Source organism: Neodiprion virginianus, chromosome 5 (assembly GCF_021901495.1).
Source record: "Neodiprion virginianus isolate iyNeoVirg1 chromosome 5, iyNeoVirg1.1, whole genome shotgun sequence".
Taxonomy (NCBI): domain Eukaryota; kingdom Metazoa; phylum Arthropoda; class Insecta; order Hymenoptera; family Diprionidae; genus Neodiprion; species Neodiprion virginianus.
This window is the reverse complement of record NC_060881.1, coordinates 34,538,418-34,556,772: the sequence shown is the minus strand read 5'-3', so window position 1 is coordinate 34,556,772 and position 18,355 is coordinate 34,538,418. Positions and strand designations below refer to the sequence as shown.

The 18,355-nt window shown below is 40.6% G+C and overlaps 1 protein-coding gene across 8 annotated transcripts; it reads right to left on the bottom strand.

Annotated features, from left to right (window-relative positions):
- Nucleotides 1-607: 607 nt before the first annotated feature.
- LOC124305712 (neurofibromin) lies at nt 608-17,582 on the bottom strand. Of its 8 annotated transcripts, XM_046765398.1 has the most exons (26): nt 17,397-17,581; nt 15,538-15,865; nt 15,244-15,462; nt 14,318-15,005; nt 13,955-14,225; nt 13,496-13,873; nt 13,182-13,368; nt 12,955-12,996; nt 12,817-12,890; nt 11,883-12,739; nt 11,381-11,688; nt 10,720-11,281; nt 10,077-10,625; nt 9,800-9,991; nt 7,647-9,732; nt 7,390-7,530; nt 7,032-7,290; nt 6,836-6,954; nt 6,596-6,709; nt 5,655-5,741; nt 5,235-5,437; nt 4,923-5,109; nt 4,566-4,846; nt 4,295-4,465; nt 3,349-3,489; nt 608-1,577 (listed from the first exon to the last, which is right to left on the bottom strand). In XM_046765398.1, the coding sequence occupies exons 1-24, from the start codon at nt 17,454-17,456 to the stop codon at nt 4,378-4,380; spliced, it is 8,280 nt and encodes a 2,759-aa protein (XP_046621354.1). In that variant the 5' UTR covers nt 17,457-17,581; the 3' UTR covers nt 608-1,577; nt 3,349-3,489; nt 4,295-4,377. The 8 variants fall into 8 exon arrangements, with proteins under 8 accessions (XP_046621354.1, XP_046621360.1, XP_046621353.1 ...); XM_046765404.1 differs by having other exon boundaries at nt 608-3,489; nt 4,625-4,846; nt 17,397-17,582; XM_046765397.1 differs by having other exon boundaries at nt 608-3,489.
- Between the last annotated feature and the right edge of the window lie 773 nt (nt 17,583-18,355).

The window sequence follows — 18,355 nt, the reverse complement described above, 5'->3', positions numbered from 1 at the left end:
ATAGGAACATCCAAAAAAATTTTTGTTTCCTGCCAAAATAATGTCAGGAACTGTATACCTGCAATAAGTGGTAGTCTAATTACAGTAATACATTTCTTGGAATTATTGTTGCGTGGAATAAAACTTTTTTCACATATTTGTATTCGGTAAATAAAATGGCGCTGTCAGTAGCTTTCTTATGATAGTGATGTGTAATCGTAGGTAATAGCCAGAATAAGTGGTTGTGTGCCAATGACTAGCAACGCAAGTGACAGGACAAACAAACGCTACGTTGGTCATATACACGTAAAATTTTCATAGATGGAAAGCTTGTTTCAGTTTTGATTCGAAAAGATAGTAAGCTACTGAGAACCCATTAATGAACATTATAAACCTGAGGATCGATGATAATTTGTTGGTACTTATCCGACAGGGATATAACTATAAGGAAAAGACGAAGAAGAAGACGGTAAGTTGAACGTGTCGATAATTATAACTCGAGAACTTATCCTGATGGGATATAGCCAAACGTGAAAGTAGAAAGGAGAAAAACTGTATTGGTGAAAATGTCAAATGTGTGTGACCCCGAGATATCCAGGTTGTTGTCTATGATGCCATCTCAATCATATTTTCATCCTCACTTTTTTTATTAAAGTAATGTATGTACAGTACGTGGTACCTGCATTTGGTACTTACACGTAAAAATACCAGTAGTGAAGTAATTCCTTAAAAATGTTAAGCATTAACATTGTAATAATAATAATAATAATCATAATAATAATTGTACCATGTTTATATGTAAGTATAATAAACCTCTATTTTACAATAATAATATAAATCAAGATATTAATGATACCATTATAATTGGTAATATTAATAATAATAATAAGAATCTTAAATATAATAAATAGTAAATACATTACATTTTGAGAGAATTAGACGTGAATCAAGTACGCAGCTGCAAAAAAACTTTATTTATTGGCTGAAAATACGTAAAACGGCCAATCTTTATTGGATTAGTGTTCAGAGATTTTAGTGTACTAGCAAAAATAAGATTGCATTATTTTGCAGTTGCGTACTTAATTTACGTCAATAATCGAGTCCACAAAAGTAAGAAACTAAAATTATCTCTAGAGCCACTCGATATAAGACAGTCGGACTCTGCATAACTTTAGTCAATGCTTTAACTCATAGGCCTAACTTGTTGCATTTGTTGAAAATATATATTCAAATTATTATGTATCTCACAAATAAAAGGATCAGGAACACCCATCCATACTAAACACTGTCATACATTTTTGTAACTCTAATCGTGAATCTGTGCTCTTATTATAACGTCTATTTTAAAAAATTTTCTATTTGTTAATCAATAAATTCATTTTCATTTTATTTTCTTCTTTTATCATAAAAAATATTCAGCAATCATATAATTTTGTTATATTTCGTACATATATAATAATATCTAATATATACTTTTACATCAATGTACGTACAGCGTTTGGAACTATTTCATTGATCGTTAATAAACTGTTATCCCAATACTTTCCCACACATCATCTATTAACGATTCATATCAGTAGGAGTGCTTGCTGTTCGTTCTGAAATATTAAAACCCATTTCAAGCACCATAAAGACAATGCCGATATTATATTCCACAAAACTCTAAGTTTTGTACAGAGTCTAATTTGCGGGTTCGAAGGAATGTGGATTTAATATACACGTATATATAGTTGTAAAGGCATAACTAATTAGCTTCCTCAGAAAAAATATTGCCTTGGCGAATGTGTGTGTATTTCGGTGTATGTGCGTGCGTGTCTGTGACAGTACATATTGCTTCATAAAAAATAATATATCTAGTCAAAAATGAAGGCAAAGGTGACTTGGATTTAACCTAATTATTATTCTACTGTTTGTGATCAAACTGACATGCTTTGAAATTCATTAATGTCACCCCTCGAAATTCTCGTATGCATTATATTCGTTGACAATCGTATGGATTGTTTTACACGTTTTTAGCTCGCTCGAATTCGCGAGTGATATGTAAAACAAACATTACGTTTTGTTTACATATACTATACATATTCTATCTAATTTATCTTTGATTGTTTACACTATCGCTTTGGTAGAACGCAGTTGGAATAGCCTGCCGCATGAACGTAACTGGCAGAATTTCAGAAAATAATCATTTATCTGCACCCGATAATTTCAACCAGCTTTAACTCACTAATTGATAATCTTTTCTGCTATTCGCATCTTCACACTGCCTCACACTACTAATGAAACAGATATTTACATGTCTTTATTTTCAATTGTAAAAAAGAAGATAAGAACTAATGAATTTTCTACGAAATGTTGATTTAAAACATCTGTCTCACAATCAGCCACCATTTGTAACACTCAAACTTCACCACACTTAGGCCACAAAATTGGACACGCAGCACCGCTTGTGTAACAATAATTTTCACTACTTTTCATATTGCGACTAATACTGCGTGAGAAAGTTTTCTAAAGTTTGAGTTATTAAAAATACTCGTGAAATGTAACGTTTACTATGTATATATTTTGTTTTCATCGAATATCATGTCTGTGGAAAAGCCATGCTCGATATTTTAACATCACATGACTTCTTGCCTTCAAATCTGTCCGTGAATGGCATACTATAACATGTATACACATATTCAACATTGAAGACAACAACTAGTGTAATATTTATATGATGGTACCAGTGCCAATTGAAATGTTTTTATTTATTTTTTCTAGTTTTATTATTTAACTTCTTTTTTTTTATTATAGATGAAGCGGTCACAGGTCACTTGATTTCTATGCAAGTTGAGCCTCGCCGTGAGCACTGCTATTATTTCTCTTCATTTTTATTACCAAAATATTTCTATATTCTGTAAGCCAGAGCAGGCATGCACATCGTGTGGTATCTGCAGCATTTTTGAATTTCTACTTAACAACTTGTAGGTGACCATTGAAAAACTTAATTTCTTTCTGTCAATTAACCAAATTATGAAGCTCAATTTGAGCTTTAAAAATAAAAACCAAACACAAAACAGTCATGCTTGACTTCATTAGCAAAATATTTCTAACCCAATCGATAACATACGAACTATATTGTGAACAATGATAAATAGCCCGCGAAGCTGATCATTCCAATTTCTAAGCATTTCACAAGCTGAAATAACTGAAATACCTCTTCGTAGCGCATAATCGAGGGATCGTCCCGGATCCACGACTCGATGATTGTTTACCGGCATAATGATGTATATACACACACACACACATATATATATATATGTATGTATGTATATGTATCATATATAAACGCTTGTAGGTTGGAGGAAGATGAGATGCAAAGTTACTCACCGCTGTAGCATAAAAAAATATGGAACTACAGTAGTAGCTAAAGTTTTCAGGTAGTAGGCTCATCAGTGTGAGGCGGACGGCACTGGGTTCATCTGGCTGGACATGTAGCAGCAGTAACATGGAGCCAGAATGTTTGGGTTCCTTTGACATAAACACATAGACGCATTGTTGACACGGCCGACAACGCGCGCATTAGAACATACAAAACCAAGATCCACGGAGCCTAGATATAAGGAGATTGATCGACACAGGCGTTTTGTTTTTATTTGCGGTCAGAAAGAAGAATAAAAAGATCACTTTTTCACAATGTCCACCAGGGTAGCGTGGAGCGGTGGTGACGTTAATGTCAAGTTCGTGGCGTCAGTTTGTTATTGTTTGTATCACGTGATCACAGCATTCCCCTTCTAAACCTGACAGTAGCAACACCAACGCCCCTAGTATAGAAAGTTTTTTCTGCAAATTTTCGGCCGTTTCTTATACAATAAGATCATTCCCCTTATATCTAGGCTCCATGCCAAGAACTAAGAAGACTTACACCCATATTCATAGTCCTTTCTTGAGGAACAAGGATTCCGTGTTCATGAAACGTGAAATGAGAACAAGGAATCCTTGTTCCTCAAGGAAGGACTATGAATACGGGTGTTAGAGACAAGAAGACCGAACTCGGGTGGTCAGGTAGGTCTGTATATGGTAGCTGCTTGGAAGCGCTGCTAAGCGTAGAAACTTGCGCAACGCGGTACTGCGCAATCAAGTAATTTGAAATAATTCGATTTTTTCCCGCTATCTTGAAATTGATGAATGAGGAGGAGCGCAGGATCGGAGTGCGCAAGTATTCTACACTTAGCAGCGCCGCCAGGTGGCTACCATGTATTCGCCGAACTCAAACTACGGGTTTGGATAAGAGTACGATCTCCTGGTCTCTAGTCTTCTTATACGAAACACATGCCTCATCTGCTGCTGCAACTTTTGACTGTTTTGTTGATCAGAGCTCTGCTCCCCGTGCGGGCTGCCAGGGTTCTGGGCTAATTGCTAGGCGAGATGTATGCCTCCTGTCCCATTGCTGCTACTGGCTGGAATCAAGATACCCGTGGTCAAGCTTGCCTTTCTTCCTCGTGTGCTGCAAAGAGAAAGACCGGTAGTTTCGTCGATATGGACCACGGGCTCTCGCCTTTGATTCATGATCATTAAATGCCAATAATAAACCATTAATGTCTTACTGGTAGCGGTCGAGCGACGTTGTACTGAGTATATCGCTCTCTTTCTCTATCGGACTAACCATGTTCAAACTGCTGGAACTGGTTGCAGCCACGTTCATGGTCGATACAGAATTGACTCCCAACGTGCTAGAGTATTGACTATCACCAATGCTCACCCGCTCATCCCTCGAACTTTGCTCGCTGTTGAACATACCTTCACCTTCTTCAACCGGCAGACAAGTCTCGACCATTGCTTCCAAGCAGTTGACGAATAGTTCAGCACTCTCAGCGGTCGGGTTACACTGCAAATTTGATATATCCAGTGAAGTTGAAATCAATTGTTTGTTTCTAATAGTCAGGATTTATGTATAGCCGTACCTTCGTGTAAGGCCCAGCGAATCTCCACAACCCACCAAAACCACAACTTTGCAAAAAATGCAATTGCTGTTGACTCGTATCCTCGCAGGCTATCATATTCTGAATAATAGCCTGGACTGCACTCAGTATCACTTGGTCGTGACAGGAAGATAAAACGCTGGTGATTTTGGCATCCAGTAGATTGTGGCTGAAAGGAGAATTTTCAAGAAATTTAGTATGATCGTCAACGATTCACCTCAAGGAAACTGCGCTCGACATACATACTTGATAAAATAAGACGACAAAACCACGAAATTTAGGGATTTGACTCACATAACTGGAAACACCTTTGGAAATACGACTGAGGCCTCTGCAAGGTATTGATAAAGAATTCTGGTCTCGTTTTCATCTGTGGAATACTTGACTAGCGTGGCCAGAACGGTGAGTACCAGTGTTTGAGTGGGGAAATCCGTCAGCACCTCGGGGTCCAGTAGTACGTTATTTTCGTTACTGACGCTAACTCTAGCACTTCGATTCTATACAGAGTCATGAAATAACAGATAAATAGGTGGTATGCTGAAGCATTTGGTGATCTAGCATTATGGTTATAGCCATATTTATTACCAAAAATAATGAGCAAAATGATCTCAAAGATGTTGAATACATAGTAAATAATCGATCATATCTCAAATCGTAACGATTGTGAACGTAATTATTATGCAGCGTTTTACTCGTATACCGCATCACACACACCTTCGCTTCCGAGTCGTTGATCGGCTTGGCCTCCTTCGTGGTCGGCACGGAGAACGATCTCTGTGTTTTAAATAAAATGCGGCCAGTCTTGTTAGTTGGGCATGTTGTTTCATGATTTGATGGTAGGTATGATGTTAGTACACATTACGGAATTGTAAGACCCGATGCAGGCACAGGCAGGCATACCAAGATGACACATAAATGGAATGAGGAACATCAAAATTACATTACGAACAATAATTACTACACTGTAAATTTCATTTTTAGCAGCTTGTAACTACTTTCTACGGCTATTGATTACAATCGCTGTTATAAATATAATTATTAATACTTGTAGAGGAAGGTATGTATGACATATATGATAATCCACGAACACAGCATCTTGTGTGATCGTTGCTACAGACAATCATATCTGCGCATTTCACAAATATAAGCATAAGAATGGTTCCGTTATATTAATAAACCATGCTGACCCGATGGTGGAAAACAATTAGACAAGCTACTAAATGGATCAAGGTAAGCTTAATTCCTTTCAAACAATGAAAGAACACCCATTTTTCAGCTTGTGTAACAAATAACACGAATACTGGATATATTAATTTTTTTATCACTGATATAGAAGAGCGGAGCACATCGATTAGTAACGTTGGTTGTTCAAGCAAATTCAACTTCTGCAGATTAAAAAATTACACAAATACAAAAAAAAAAAAAACTTTCAGTTTGTCAACAATTATTACAACTATTACTGTTCAATGTATAGTATACAATCCGATTTTCCAAAAATAACTGTCAACAATGGCGATACGGGAAAGTCACAACTCACAAAATAGAATAAGCTTTAACGATGTACACAAATGGAGTAACTTAGAATACGATCTAAGTTAATAGATTGATCGTTTGTAAAAGATTCCAAGCGAATACAGGCAGTTTATAAAACCCACCTGATGCGGCGTGTGCTGCTTCTGCTGTTTCGCTTGTGTGATTGCCGATTGATCCAGGAGATCCCACGACTTTTGCCTTCGATTCGCGGGATTCGTCATGCCGCCAGTAGAATCCTGAGAAATCGGAATGAAAGCTATACCTAGGTGATAGATACCTAGGGACTTCGAAACTTGGTATGTTATAGCCAGGTGTTAGATAAATTTGCGTTTATATTTTCATTTCAAAAATTAGAAACTCACGGTATTGTGCGGCACTAGAGTATCTAGGAAGTCAGTGCTTCCGGATTCTGCAACTGCGCGACCCAACGAATGGCGAATATGACACCTACTGCGTACTTCTTCAGAGACCGACACCAAGGCTAGGATAGGCAAAATCGAGATATTCACTTTGCGAAGGTAAATGTCATTCGATGTATAAACAAGAAGCAACATGTACCAGCTAGATAAGCCACACTGTCCAGTGTCACTTCAAACTTGTCTCGCCTAAGGGGTTTAGCAACAATGGCCAATAGCATAGTCAGCACTCTCGCTGTTCTGGAAACAGTTGTAGGAGTCGGATGTCGATAGCCCTTCAATAAATGCCCTACCAGAGCAAAGTGGAAGTTTGTTTTGAAGGACAGACCAACTGCGTGGTCCAGTTGCTTAAAATGCCATTCTAAAGGCTCCCGAGTAGACATCATAACTTGTTCCAAAGTCTTGAACAAATATTTTTCATAGTTTGGGCAGACAAGTCAAAAGACGTCAAAGTATTCAAACTTGTAGAGATTAAAATCATTCTGGCCTTCAAATTTTACCTTATCATCGAATATCCCTTGAGAATCAAGTGTATGCAAGTTCTGTTCAAGTAATGCCAGCCCAGATGCATAAAGAGAAGCCTCATCGAGTTGTAACACCGAGGTTGCAACCCAGAAGAGGGAACGATGTATCGGAGATTCCTGAAAGAAACATAGACAGAGGATTAAGAGAAAAAACAATTCATAAGAGAATTTAAAAATATATAAACAGGCTGCCAAAGGATCGGAGTCTGGAAATAAGGTAATTGAATACTCACGGGCCTAAGAAGGGGTTGAAGTCGAGTCAAACACATAACTATAGCCTCGAGAAGAATAATGTCGTCGAAACTTTCGAGGGCCTTGACAAGTATCCTTAACAATTGTTTTATATCTTGATCTGTAATGCTCTTACTTATACAGCCAAAGACGATGAGAGCTCTGGGCTGTAGAGCTGGATTGAAACAAAAGGCGAAACTCTTTGCTAAGGTTGTCCAAGTCTGGAGCCAATCACAGTCAGGAATGTCCCTCATACAGGCCTCCATTATTTCAAGAAGTGCATCGGTGATCACCTCTAAACTAGTGAGAGCCAACCTTTCTCTGTCCTGTCCACCGGACAAGCTGCGTTCATTTCCAAACCACTTTTCATTGGAATGCCTGTAGCTTGACCTAAAGGCAGTAACGGCAGCTGACTTAACTTTGCTTATACCAAATAGCAGGTAGAACTTTGGGAGGGAAAACTCGTCCAAACTAAGTCTTAGCACTCTTTGAGTATCCTCTGAAAAGGAGGGTTTGGTACAGGTACACAAGGAATGAATAATGTTAATCACTAATCCATGAGTCGATGCCCTCATGCTCAAACTCCCGGAGCAAACTAAGAAGGTTACAGTGTGAAACAGGTACGGAAGATGCCGCCCCACGTCCAAGCAATTGTTGAAGGATAGCATGAGCAAGTATCGGGCCAGAATGGCAATGTCATGCCACATTGCGTGCTGCTCCAGCAAAGCAGTTGGAGAGGTGCACGTCTTGTCAACGACCCTGCAAAGTCGTCCAATGACCTTTTTCGCCACTAACTGAACATTCGCCGAAGCCAGAGCGACGGCCGTGTCAGCCATAATTTCGACCATGGCTGTTCCAAGCCCATATCTAACACTCCGTTGTATGAAGTTGTCTAGGACCATATCGATCAGCTCTGGTACCTGACCTATACTCCCCCAAATCTTTGCTTGTATACTAGGATACATTTGGACCTCTTCAATAGTCAGAGTTATCAGCTTCTCCAATATCTGAGTTACCTGTTTCTGACGCTTGCTCTCGTCAGAGGGTTTGCAAAACCTCACGAGATTCACCAGCCACGGGGTCATATACTCTAGGCACAAATGCTTCAACTCTATATTTGATACCCTGAAGCCTTGAATACACTCCTCGAGGAACTCCAGTGTCAAATGTGGTTCGTTTGTCGCTAGTTTTTCACTAACTGATTTAATAAAAATTGTGTTATTGGAGGGAATACACAGACCTGAAGTCTCTAATAGCTGTCCTTCTATCTTGAGATCAAACGTCGCCGTCAGTGCGCAAAGCTGATTGTACGCCGCTGTTCTCAGGTTCGGATCTGAACTACCGAGATTCAGAAGAGCCATGTTCAGCAGAGTACCAGGCACGTCTTTAGGGCGTATTTTTTGGTGTACAGTTACGGAATCTGGCTGGGAAAGCTCCCACCGATTCCTTATATGAATAATAGCTTGCACTATGCTATCACAGTCGTTGTGTATGAAAGAAAGAGGTCCAGATTCATTGGCTATTGTGAGCGTGAACTGGTTATCATCGACCAAGCAGACCTCCTCTATTTCAGAAGCGTAATAAACGTCGTTCAATAACACCGCGTGAGACAGAACTTTGCATTTTTCAGCAGAAGTTATTTGAATTGCGGTAGGGCCAACTTTAATGGCAACTTTTGTGTCCTTGTGCGAGAGTTTGAGCGCATTGTTGAACACCTTGAGATCTTCGTCTAGGGACAATGTCGCACCAGGTAATTTTTGCTGTTCAAGATCGATCAGATCGTTCAGCCTCCCGGGAGCTTCTATGAATACCACCTTTCGATTCCCCTTCAAAGGGGCTAGAATTCTATCGTGAAACTTTGTGTACTCGCGGACCCAGCTATTGCAATTATATATATAAGCCGCGTGAATGTTCTCATACGCCACTTCGGGAAGAACGTAAAACCATTTCTGCAAAAATTCCGTCCTGAAACGATTGTCCGAACAAGTATGAGTAAAATCTACTACAAGCTCAAATGGTGAGTGACAAAATGGCTTCAGAGTAAGTATCACGTGATAGATCAACAGGTCGCCGTTTGTTTCACCAATTCTGAAAGAATACACATCATTAAATCAGGGACAACAACTTCAAAAAATTTGCTCAAATGAAATCCTACTTGTATCTCCGAGCAATATAGTAGAACACAGGATAGCCTTGCTTGCTTGTTCCAGCTTGATAGAAAATATTCAAACTTTTGATACTTTTGAACTCTTCCTTTTCATGCATGTTATGCTTTACCATGATTTCCTCAAAGTTTGTTGATGACATGTCGATACTTGACCATCGATCGAAGGATGAAAATAGCAAACTGGAAAAGTCAACGAGAGTGTTATCATTCAACACCAAATGCTGGAATATGTCAAATATTGCTGTACACCACATGTCACACTTACTTTGAATCTACCGGCTTGTGCTCTGGAGGTCCTAAATAAGCCAGTAATGTAGCCATCTTGTCAAACGGCCTCCTGCCAACGGCTTTATGGTCTCGGCTGCTGCTCAAATAATCTCCAATCCTCTCCTGGTGATTCCACAGAAGTCTGTGCAAAGCCAAAACATTGGTATCTGATATGAAAGACATAGGATGATTCGCCTGATCCACTGTTTCGCAGTCAGAAGCAATTTGTATGAAGAATCTCCTGCCAATTTCAAAGTGTGCTCTAAGGAAGTCATTGAACGGGAGCATGTGCTGCTCTTTACTAAATTCCACATGATTCGCGATGTTCTGCAGAATTTTGGACATTAGCATCAGGCCTCTCTTGACCGGTGTAGGAACTTGCTTACTGACTATCCCCATTTCTTGCGGCGAAACAATCGCTGGATTGATGAATCGCAAAAATATTACCGTACCCACAGCTCCGATATTATTTTGTGGGCACTGTGGGAATCTCTTGCTCAGCACTTGGTACAAACAGTGACACATCGATCGTAACTGTGGAGGGAATCTACGGGAAGGGGAAAATACCAAGCAAAATCAGCATATAGGGGAAATAACACCCAGCTTTCCATCCATATCTTCTACCATTAAAGAGGACTCACTTGTCTGCTGACGACACAATAGCGTCAAATACTCTTTGAGTAAGAGCTATTAAATTTCGCCCGTTTTTTTCAATGTCTTCGTTAATGTCGATCCGCGCACTGTCAACTTCAAAGTGGGTCACCGGATCCTCTAGCAATGGTTTTATTAAAGGTTCCAACAAGCTCTGCAAGTAGCTAGCACCATATATTTTGAAACAGAATGCCATGATTTTGCTTCCCAGACTATTCCCTCTGAAGAGGGTTTGCATGCAGTCAGAGACTTCAACCTCGCGGTAAAACATATTCCAAAGGAGAGGTGACAGCAAATGCTTTGCGTCAAACAAGGTGACGAACACTCTCGCCAATTCGTCCATCTGATTGGTAGTGACCACGTTGGCAAGGGCCATAGCGATTGGCAACTCTCCCTTGTCACTGATCATGGTAACGAGCTGGACAAGCTGTTCCAATCTATCGGCCAGCACATTTTCGGCTAGAGTATCAAACTCTGTACCTTGCTGAAGGATTTTCGTAAGTACTTCCATGAACGCGGCGCGTGTTTGAAGGTCTCTGTTGTAGCCGAGGTCTGAAATAGGAAATATCAGATGAATATAATCAACTGTTTCTTCAATTTAGTGGCTGAAGCTAATTTGCCGAATTTTACGCGATCTTGAATCGCTCTCACCAATCGAATGCATAAGGCCGCTATCAATGTTAGCACTGAGGAGATTGCTCATTGCTTGAATTGTAGCATTCCGAAGAGTGGACAGTTTCCCGGCGGTCACTCTTTGCCTCGTTACAACCTCTTTTTCTTCAGTCGATTCACTGCAGTCATTCAGCAAATTCATGAATAGGGTAAAGTACTTCAGGAAGAGTTGTGACTTTGCCTCCATTAGGTCACCTCTATCTGACTCCTCGGGTTGAAGGGGTAATCCACGTAACAGCGCTCCAACAGCCTCCATACATGCCTGGTCCAAATCCCTAGAGTAAATACTACCCCAGTGACGTTACAACATACAATCTTTATACAATCAGTTTTGAGTAGATATTTTGTAACATTGCCAAGGGTCATTATTTGCTTAAAGATTCGAGTTCTTATTGAACTTTATTTTCATAATTCGGAATTTTGTCGTAATATAATCTGGACCAAGTTCCCACTATAATGCGAAATAATACGTAATACTCACCTAGTGATAACAGTCACATCGCCGCCACTGGGAGGTGCAATTTGATGACTGGTGCCCATTACCCAATCTGTGAGATACTCTACCAACTTATTCCTGAACTTCATTTCCTGTCTGAAGGCCAAATCGTCGCGCCGCTTCATCATGACCTCCACCAACTGACACAATTTGGTTTTAATATGTATTGCGTGAACGGTCATGTCCAAATGCCTGACATATCTGACAATCGCAAGCATCATCCCTTCGATGCTGGTTACCCCGAGATGTTCAGATGGCTGATCAGTTTTCGAGTCCAAAACGTTTTTCATAATAAATATTGTGTGCTCGATAAACTGCGTGTTCAGATCCGAAACAACAACCTGCCCTTGCTGGTCAAAGAACTTTTCTACAATGCTCTTTATTTGGTCAAACAATATCGGGTACAAGGCTGGGCTCATTTCGTGTCCCACCAACTCCTTGACGTGCTTTTGTATCTGTGCGCCAAACTTTTCGTTGTTGCATATCAACAGCCTCAGGAGATTGAATACAAACTGTGTTACCGGGCAGTACTGTACTTCCTGGTTTGGATTTGCTAAGGTATTGCTTCTCTTTGTCTCAGAGTTTGAAACTAGACCGGACACCGGCCTGCTGGGCGATCTCCTCTGGAGACACACACCGCCCATCGCACATAAAAATCCAGTCATGTTTGCCCATTCGTTTATCTGTTCCTCTAACTCGTGCTCCGAATTCTGGTGGGAAGCTCTCCGTTTTCCAGTGCTACGGTGCGATGGTTCAGTCTGTGGATCCTCGGATTTTGTTTTACGGTAATTTGACAATTGCCGACAAGCCAATTCCCAGTTTCTGAATGTCTCTTCCCAAGCCTTAGTATAATTTAATTGATTTAGTAGATGGTCGTTCAACCTGGTAGGGCTATAACTTGGAAGAGAAATATACTCACAGGTTGCACACCATTGACGCAGTGTTCTATTTTTCTAAGTAGTGTCATAATCCTTTTTTGCAGAGCAGCACGACCTATCAAGGGGGATGACAAAACGTGTAAAAATTCCCATTTCATTTGACATACTCAAGAACTTACCGTGATTGTGTTCATGATAATAAATCCTACTCTCTCCGCTGGCTGTTGTAAAAATCGAATATCTAATTATCTCAAGCTTTCTTAATTTTTGTATTTACTCCACAAAATAAAGAAATAAGTTATTCCTCGTAGCGAGGCACTGCTGATGAAATATGATCTGCTTTGTCTAGTTACATCTTAAGAGTTAGTAAAGGAGGTTTTATATCCATTTCTTAACGAGTGCTCACCAGTTGTCAGGATTGTCGACGCCTGAGCAAGTTCAATGTACAAGTGGTAGTTTGGTAAAAGGCACGTTACTGCTACCTCGTCACTGCCACAACGGATGTCGGCTTCTTCACAGAGGAGTGCAAAGCATGACATTGCGACTAAAACTGCTTCCATGTCAATGCTCCATAAATACATGAAGAAAACCACCTGTTCAAGAATTAATGATGTAGCGAGTTCTGCCTTACGCATCGAACATTAGGATCCAGTGGCGAAATAATACCGTTAATTTTCTATTTTCTTCAATATGTTTACGAAAATTATTAGATACACTCACCTCCAACTTAATGTGAGCTTGTTTACAGATGGCGATTTGACTGCCAACGTTGGCATAGTCTTTGTTTTGGGTAAGGAAAGCGTTTCTACAGACGAGTATTTCTCTAAGCCACTTCAGTATGTCTGTGTAATTTACTATTTGGTGTTGGATCAGTTTTTGTGATATGGAGAAAAGGACTTGAGAACTGACATCCCAGAATGTGTTTATTGGAGCTTCGGGATTCCACGCCTTAATTTTGTCAGGGTGGTGCAGAACCAGTAGAGCTTCCATCGCCTCGTGCGCAACATCTGGCATCGTTGGCTGATGAACCAGAGAAACTAGTCCGTTGATCAGCTCGAGAGTCGAGCTTTGTATTTCATGGCCCGCTTTCCCTTGATTCTTACACACGAATAAATAGATTATTGCAACAGGACTTTGTAACTAGATTTGTCAAAGGGTGATAAAATGACCGGCGCTTACATTCAACATCAACATGGGATCGGCGTGAATCAGTCGCACCATCCAAAGAAGGAGATTCCTGTATCCGGATATGTCTTCTCCCCGATCCTTGTACTTGCTTTGTTCCTTGCCTTTGAGTGTCAAGCTCTGGATCATGCGTAACGGAGCGTGCGATATGTAACCCTGAGCAACCTTGTTCAGAGCATCGGTGAACATGGCTCTCAGTTCTGCGCTGCGTGAATAGACAAGATCTATCTGGGGCCACCAAAGTAATCTTGGCTGTGTGATTATCCTGAAATTAGCAATAATCAGTGGACCCATAATTGAGGAAACGAACCACGGTGATATGAAGATGTAACGTTACATTCTTCGGATCATGCTTACTTGTACAACGAACTGACCAGGACGAACTGATAAGTCGAAGGAAAGTTTAAGTTCAAACAGACTTTCAGCGCTTCGTTGTTGTGGGGTTTGATGCGAAAGCAACTTATGAAGCAATCGATCATGAGATCAATGTCTTGCGCAATGTAATTCTGCCCACGCGAGAAGGGTTTGCATGGATTGAAGAGGAGGGCCTTCAAGTCGTTTATCACATTTTGTACCAAGGTAAAGGCAACATTGTTCGAATCTAATATGTTTATGTAAGTAGAGGCCTTGCAAAGTTTAACACATGTTACTGCGGCAGCTTCCACTAGCTGTCTGCTAGAACCTCCGTGCATGCCCAACCCTCTCTTGACGCTATCGATGAACTGTTTTTTCTTCGAATGCCTAGGAGAACAAGGCGCACCCGAATCTGCGTTTACAATTTCTTCAAGTACTTTCGGAGAGAGAATCAGCAGCATTATCTGTAGAGGCCAAACGGCAGCTGCTCTGCCCTTTTTGTTGTCGGCAAATGTGTCTAGAATGTCGAATAGCTCTCCACACACTTTGGACAAATCGTCGTTTGGCTTTTTCTGAAGATTGGCGAACTCGTGTGGGTAAGTATCCATCCAATTCCATATTGCCTTCTCTAGCGAATTTATCAGCACAAGATGCGCCGACTTTTTCAGCTGCTTGAACTTCTGAATCGTTTCTGTTGCAATTGATACGTGTTAATACGCCAGAACGAAGACACATCGAATACACAAGCAACTGAACATAACAAATACAGAATCCCGATCATGCAACAACATTTCAAAATATCTAGAGACGAGATATACTAAGAGAGGCAATGAAGTTAAGTTGTAATCTTTATTATTCATTGAAGTTAATCAGCAATTGAATTAACAAACTTAAAACAAGGAACAATTTTACTATTATTCACACCGTACCATTTAAAAGCCTCGTCAATCTATGAACATCAACGTTGATATGCTGTATAAGTTCTATGTCGCTGTAATCTGGATTTTCTTCGTTCGATACTGACAGCTCTTGAAGTCTGGCTGAAATTCTATTAAAGACTGCATTGAAGAAATTTAAACTAAGGGCAAAGAGGACCTTGCTGGCAAGATTCTTGAGATGCGCGTGCTGCGGACTGTCATTGGGCACATCTGCAATGTAAATATTCAAATCTTACGACATTTAACTTCTCTTTCTCGTTTTTAAAGATTCTGCAAGTACCTTACCGATGAATTGGCAAATCTCTCTCAACAATAGTTTTACATTCATCGTTTCGTCAAACTTTGTTGTGTCTTTGGGTTGATTACTGAGGCAGCGTTCTAGCGTATCCAAGACTATGATAATCGATTCGTAGCAGTGACGATCTTGATCGGAAAAATGGAATGAACGTTGACCAACACCGCAAGGTGCCAACTCGTTGACACGTTGCAGCATTTTTGTAAGGCCAGAAATAACCAGCGAGAATCGGTAACGGGATATTTGGATCAGACATTTTTTATTCTTTTCTTCGTTGATGCGAGAGTGTGTTGTTTGAGGACCAGCACGGCATGGGAGCTGTAAAATGCAAACAGCATTTTGAAACTGTGTGATTTTGAAAGGACTAGTAAAAAAAAAAAAAAAGTAATTCATAATGGGTGAAATAAAGGACATTGCGGACAAACGAAAAATTTACTAATTGTTAGATAAGATTTATATCTCTCTAAAACCACATCTGGTTTCCAGATAAATGCAATCTTGTTCGGATCTGGATTATTTAGTTGCAAATGTTTTTGAAGAGGAGATAGTAAATTTAATTATCATCAGTCTTCGCCGATTCAAGTCTAGTTTAATCGCTAACGATGCGTAGGGTGTAATGAGATGTAAAAAAAAAAAATATATATATGACTAAAAAAATGACTCGTTTAGTTAATACGTTCAAAGTAGCGTCGGCGAATTTCTTATACTTTATAAAGGAGATTATATCCGATTCAGGTGTTTCCGTAATTGTAAATAAGTATTACATAACATTTACGCGCGTAGCAACTTCTCCTCACCCATTCGTATCGCATTAGTGAATGTAACTTTGACGTTCCATTCATGCATCGGGGGACAGTAATTCATTGTTAGCGACAAGATGCGCGCGCTCAGGTGAGGAGTAGGGGGACGGAGGGGAGGGCGGAGAGAAGACGGTGTTGCAAAGAGGGATGATGCAGGGAGGGGAAATCCGTCAAAGCTGATTGGTTATTCGTGCAGTAACGGCGCCGGGGCGGGGGGGGGGGTTATATCGGTTGACGCGAATCATTTGAAAAAAAAGGAACCGCAGAACGTTCACCAACGTTCATGGACCACCGGTTCAAAGCGATCCTCTGCTAAATGGGTCGGGAGGCACGGTCGCGGGATCGTGAAATAATTCATCGTTAGCTTTCGTTCGAGGCTGAAAATGAATCGAAAAACCTGTGACCGTGTGCATATCGATTCAAGATGGCCTCGCGCACATCGCCGGCAAAGGCGTCGGCGGGGAAACGGACCCACAGAGAAGGAAGGGGTTTGAGCTGTCTGAGTGTAAATGAGGAAGAAGAAAAATAAACGGATATGCTTTTGAGCAATGCACGAAATAAGAATCATCCCATACAGGTATAGACGGATCTGACAACGAGTATTATACTGCCAGATTTATCGCACGCCACACATACCGTGAATAATGTTTCATACGCATATACGATGTTGTAACCGGGGAATTGTATAAAACATTGTTTATCACGAAGAATTGTATTATTGCGGCTGTAGAAACGGTAGGAATATAAAGAAGCGTTGTCGTTGCTGACAATTGAACGACACGGAGGCTTTGACGTTGTTCCGTTGTACTTGTATCCGATGAGGAATGGGGGGGCTGTACGATGCTTAGTGAGTTGTGTGGGAGTGCAGGGCACATGTGTGCACGTAGGTGTCTTGTAACGCATCCGGCGAGAGCGAACGAGTAGTGCGAGTGCAGAAGGATAGATAAAGAACGAGGGAGTAGGACTTAGGTTGAGGTAAATGCGGGTGGGGTTTCACGCAAAAAAGATCAGAATAAGGTATCGAAACGTTGTGTGGATATCGTTGGTACCTGGTCCTCGAAACGCGCAATCAGCAGATGTGCCCACTCGCCCGGTTTTTGAGTGCCCATCGCCTTCCGGTATTTAGTGACAGGCCGTCATCTCGATACCACCGACCTACACGCTCACATCAAATCGCCGCCATTTACGAACATCAACTGCTGGCTGCCAAGGAACCTCCGAGCAGAGAGGAGTCGGAGGGCAGGAGGACCTCGGTGGTGGGGGTGATGTGCCCCTCAATCCACTAATCCCAAAGCTTCGACGAACTGCCCCACTACGCAACCGCGCCATTCATAAACTCTGAAACCGAACCGACGCGCGACGCGCCTCAGTTTCGTACAAGTACGGCCGACTTTAGCGATCTGTGTTCCTCAAGCTACGAACAATATGAACCTCGCGCAATCTTCGCCAGCCGAATGCTGCGAACAAACCGAAATACCGCTACCAGATGGACTCGGCTCGTACGATAAGCTAACCGTTACACAACCGGGCATCAGTGATATTGAGGTTTTCAACATTCTACACACCAATTACCGTTTTTACTACTTGAAAAATGGAATGACCAGTGACTGGGACAGTATGCACTTTTTATGTATAAAACTTAATTGTAATAAATCCTTTCAACTTCGTGGGCTAACTTATCATCATATTTCTCCCTGTAAGCTAGAAATCGCATATCAGATTCTGATCCGAATAGACTTATGCCAATGAATTATCGGTGCAGAAAAAGTTAATCGTCGAATACTTTTTGTGATTTCATTCATAAAGTACAATCAATTTTCAGGGAAAACGGCTTTTGGTTCTGTACAGACACATTTACTTATTATTAGGTGAGAATGAATCTGACTTTCATTTTCGCCTTCCATTACAAAACTGGAACAAAACATATCAACATAAAATGTTTCAAAGTGATATAAAAAATCAGAATATTACTTTCCTTGCTATTCTTAAACAAATAACACTATGACTA

Bases quoted from the DNA above. Each gene is read 5' to 3' on its own strand.
- LOC124305712 (XM_046765397.1), bottom strand. From the start codon at position 17,456: ATGGGCACTCAAAAACCGGGCGAGTGGGCACATCTGCTGATTGCGCGT. The intron at 15,006-15,243 runs GTACGGTGTGAA...CAATTGCAACAG, and splicing joins ATTGACGAGGCTTTTAAATG to AAACGATTCAGAAGTTCAAG. The intron at 6,710-6,835 runs GTGAGTTTCTAA...CCGATTTCTCAG, and splicing joins CTCTAGTGCCGCACAATACC to GATTCTACTGGCGGCATGAC.